Source organism: Pteropus alecto, unplaced genomic scaffold (genome assembly GCF_000325575.1).
Source record: "Pteropus alecto unplaced genomic scaffold, ASM32557v1 scaffold669, whole genome shotgun sequence".
NCBI classification, from domain to species: Eukaryota; Metazoa; Chordata; class Mammalia; order Chiroptera; family Pteropodidae; genus Pteropus; species Pteropus alecto.
Genome location: NW_006442554.1, coordinates 753766 through 758486, shown reverse-complemented (window position 1 = coordinate 758486; position 4721 = coordinate 753766). Strand labels below are relative to the sequence as shown.

Below are 4721 nucleotides of genomic sequence, written 5' to 3'. Positions count from 1 at the left end.
GGGATTCTTGGACCCAGCATTGTTATGGCCATGATTTATCCGAATGGCTCAAGGGGTGTAATATGCATGCGAAACCTAACACAAAGAGAATGACTTCATGACTCAGCTTCCCAGAGATAGAGATTTTATTTTCCTTTCTTCTGTGTATTTAATAAAAGATGGTACCTATAAACAGTGCAAGAAATCTCTGATGCCTGACATTTTTCATTTTTCCAATGCCTGGAAATAGCACCATTCAGTCACTTCCTCCATGTATTCAAAGCTCTAATCAGGGGACACCAGATCACTTGGGGTGGTAGGGGATGTGGAAGATAGTGTAGTGATTAAGAGCATAGGTTCTCCTGGGTTCAAATACCATCACTACCACCTACTAACTATGTTGCCTTGGGGAAGGCACTTAATATCTCCATGCCTCAATTCCTCATCTGTAAAATGAGGATAATAATGATAGCAACTATCTCATTGGGTTGTTGGGAGAATTAAATGAATTAATGTTTGTAAAGTACATAAAGTATTTGGTACACAAGGCAGTTATAAGTCTGGAGATAGAAGGGTAGAGGTTGGGGCCATGAAAATTGGCTTCCCTTAGAAAATATCACTCTCAGTTGAGGTCACCGTGGGGTCTTTTAATTAAGGCAGATACAGTCTCTTCAGGAAGCTCAATGGGAATTAAAAGTTTAAAGTTCTCACATTCTCCCACATCCTCCCACATATTACCATTCTAACTCATCCCCCAACTCCCTCTTTTACAATCAGTATCATAAGTTTCTAACGACACTGGGAATTTAGTCTAGGGATTCAATGGATGTGCAAGTTAATGGTTTCTTTTTTTAATAATTTTTTATTTTTCAATTACAGTTGGCAAACAATATTATATTAGTTTTAGGTGTACAATATAGTGATTGGACATTTATGTAACTTATGAAGTGATTACCCCAATAAATCTAGTACTCATCTGATACCATACATAGTTATTACAATATTATCGACTGTATTCCTTATGCTATACTTTACATTCCTGTGACTATTTTGTAACTACCAATTTGTATTTAATCCCTTCCTCTTTTTCACCTACTCTCTCAACCCCCTCCCATCTGGCAACCCTCAAAATGTTCTATGCATCTATGAGTTTTTGTTTATTTTATTCCTTAGATTCCACATATAAGTGAAATCATATGGCATTTGTCTTTCTCTGTCTGACTTACTCCACTCAGCACAATACTATCCAGGTCCATCCATATTGTTGCAGATGGTAAGATTTTATTCTTTTTTTCTGGCTGAGTAATATTCATTGTATATATGTAACACCTCTTCTTTATCCTCATCTATGATGGATGCCCAGGTTGCCTCAGTATCTTGACTGTTGTAAATAATGCTGCAATGAACATGGATACACACGTCCCTTTGAAGTAGTGTTTTGGGTTTCTTCAGATAAATACCCCGAAGTGGGATAGCTGGGTCCTTCTTTGTCTCTTGTTGTAGCCTTTGTTTTAAAGTCTATTTTGTCTGGTATATGTATTGATACCCCAGATTTTTTGTTCGTTTGTTTCCATTTTCATAAAATATCTTTTTTCATCCCTTTACTTTCAGTCTGTGTGTGTCTTTTGATCTGAAATGAGTCTCTTATAGGCAGCACATGTAAGGGTCTTATTTTCTTATCCATTTAGCCATCCTATGTCTTTTTGTTGGAGCATTAAATCCATTTCAATTGAAAATAATTGTTGATAGATATGTAGTTACTGACATTTTATTCATTTTTTAAAATCTTTTCTTCTTCTTAAAGAAGTCCTTTAACATTTTTTGTAATACTGATTTGGTAGTGATGAACTCCTTTTGCTTTTTCATGTCTGGGCACCTATCTGTCCTTCTATTCTAAATGATAGCTTTGCTGGGTAGACTAATCTTGTTTGTAGGTCCTTGCTTTTCATCACTTTGAATATTTCATGCCAGTACCTTCTGGCCTGCAAAGTTTCTGTTGAGAAATGAGCTAACAGTCTTATGGAAGCTCTGTTGTAAGTACCTAAGCTTTTCTCTTGCTGCTTTTAAGATTGTCTCTGTCTTTACCCTTTGGCATTTTAATTACGATATGTCTTGGTGTGGACCTCTTTTGGTTCATCTTGTTTGGGACTCTCTGCACTTCTTGGGCTTGTGTGTCTATTTCCTTCACCAGGTTAGGGAAGTTTTCCATCATTATTTCTTCAAATAGGTTTCAATTCTTTGTTCTATATTTCCCTTCTGGTACCCCAATGATGGAAATGTTGGTATGTTTGATGTTGTCCCAGAGACTCCTTAAACTATCCTCATTTTTTGGATTCTTTTTTCTTGTTACTGTTCTGATTGGGTGTTTTCTGCTACCTTACCTTCTAAATCACCACTTTGATCCTCTGCTTCACCAAATCTACTGTTGATTCCCTCTAATGCATTCTTCATTTCAGTTATTGTATTCTTCATTTCTGACTTGTTCTTTTTATGTTTTCTATCTCCCCTTTTATGTCTTCTATCTCTTTGTTAAAGTTCTCACTGAGTTCATCTACTCTTCTAAGTTCTTTGAGCATCCTTATAACCAGTATTTTGAACTCTGCACTTAGTAGATTGCTTGTCTTCATTCTGTTGAGTTCTTTTTCTGGAGCTTTGTTCTGATCTTTCATTTGGGACCTGTTTCCTTGTCTCCCCACTTTGGCTTCCTCCCTGTGTTTGTTTCTATGTATTAAGTAGGGCTGCTCTGTCTCCCAGTCTTAGTAGAGTGGCCTTATGTAGTGGGTGTCCTGTGGGTCTCAGTGGTGTACTTTCCCTGGTCACCTGAGCCGGGTGCTCCAGGTGTGTTCCTTGTATTGGTTGTATGTGTCTTCCTGCTGTAGTTGAACCCCAGTTGCTGTTTGCATGTCAATGGGAGAGATTGACTCTCAGGCTCTTTGGTTGTGAGGACTGTCTGTGACTACAGTGGAGCTGTTGTGCAGGGGCTGACACTACAGAGCAGGATTCACTTTAGCAGAGCTCTGGTGCCTGCTCAGTCTGTCTTTTGGGTGTGTTGTCCTGGGATGTGGCCCCAGGTGGTCCTCCAGCAAGCTGGCTACCGGGTATGGGAGCCCCAGTTCCTCCTGGGAGGGGCCCCATCACAGGTTAAGTTTGACTACAGCTTGTGCCTGGCATGGGGCCACGTGGCATGAGCCACAAAGCAATCCGGAGATGGTTGCCACCTGCACACAGTTTTTAGGTACATCAAGAGGCCAAGCTGTGAACCAAAGCCGGCTACTGCTAGTGCCAGGCTTGGGGCTGCTGAGCATGAGGTATGGGGCACACTAAGGCCGTAAGCTGCTTGATTAGGGTTTGTAAACCTTTGACTGATTTTAGGAAAGTCTGAACATGAGCCAAGACATGCCGTTCATATGGAAAATCCACTGGAAACAGCTTGGGTGGGCCCACATGTTGAGTGGGGTGGCATCTCAGAATCACCATGGCAGGGTGACCAGTATTAGCCAAGTTGATGGAGACTCAGATATAGGGGCCGCTTGTGTCTACCTGTTGGAGGAGAGAGGGCTCAACAAAGGAACAATGGCTCTGCCAGCACTTCTGTCTGGGAGAAAGCTGCCCCTCCAGCCTGACATTTCAGTTCTTCCCTGTACGTCCTTGGGGCCTTTTGAGTTGCTGCCCCAGCACTGGAGCCCAGAGTGAGTGAGTCTATAAGCAAGTAAGTCCATGCATGGACCCTTTAAAATAGACCCCTGTGACTCCTGCAGCCCTCTATCTCACTCAGCCATAATCTTCACTGTTTTTCACAGTCAGAAATTGTGGGGACTTCTCTTTCTGGGTCTGGAACCCAGGACTGAGGAGCCTATTGTGGTGCTGGGACCCCTTACTCCCCCAGGGGAACCTCCAGTTGAGCTATCTCTCCCAATTCTCAACTGCCATGTGCGGGTATGGGACCAGCCCACTCTTCATCTCTGCCCCTCCTACCAGTCTAGAGGTGGCTTCTTCTGTATGTCTTTAGTTATTGGACTTTTGTTCAGCTAGATTTCAGGCATTTCTCAATGATGGTTGTTCTGTAGTTTAGTTGTAATTTTGATGTGGTCATAAGAGGAGGCAAGCATAGCATTTACCTACTCAACCATCTTAACTGGAAAATCTAATGATTTCTTTTTATAGAATAACTGGATTTCAGCTTTTGTCTTGAGCAAAGATTTTAGTAATTTGAACTTGCTACTCTTTCTATTTGTGCCTCCAGTCCCATTGGAAGCAGCCACTCCCATGAGGTAGCAGTCCTTTGTACTCTTTGGTTGTGGGTGGATACTCAACTAACCAAAGCCTTGTTTTCAATGTTTACTTCATCCAAGGTAAACACAGATGGTCATTAAAGCACCTATCTGCCACTGCATGTCAAGGAATTCCCAAGCCTTTTTCCTTAATGCCAGCTAGATTTCTGTTGCTTTAGCCCCAACCAACCTACATAATCAAATCTCTCATTTCCTTGAGGGTCCACAAAGGGTGCCATCACTCTGAGTACCAGTTTCTGAATGCGATAGTTATTCATTGAAAGCAGCAGAAATAAACTCTGGTGAATTTATATAAGAAGCGGATTTCCTAAAATTCTATCCAGTATTTCTAGGAAGACTGCATGATCAAGCTCAGAAAGGGGGAGGGTCTACACCTAGAAACACAGCCAAAATCTTGACTGTAGAACAGGCTGGAGCAGAAATATTGGTATTATCACCTGTTGCTATTTC

General features: G+C 41.3%; 1 protein-coding gene across 1 annotated transcript in view; it reads left to right on the top strand.

Annotated features, from left to right (window-relative positions):
- Nucleotides 1–170, top strand: part of LOC102895615 (sperm acrosome-associated protein 5) — a 2422-nt gene extending 2252 nt beyond the window's left edge. Inside the window, exon 4 of the mRNA XM_006922781.2 lies at nucleotides 1–170. Within this exon, the coding sequence (XP_006922843.1) occupies nucleotides 1–101 (101 nt within the window). The 3' untranslated portion in view covers nucleotides 102–170.
- Nucleotides 171–4721: the final 4551 nt, after the last annotated feature.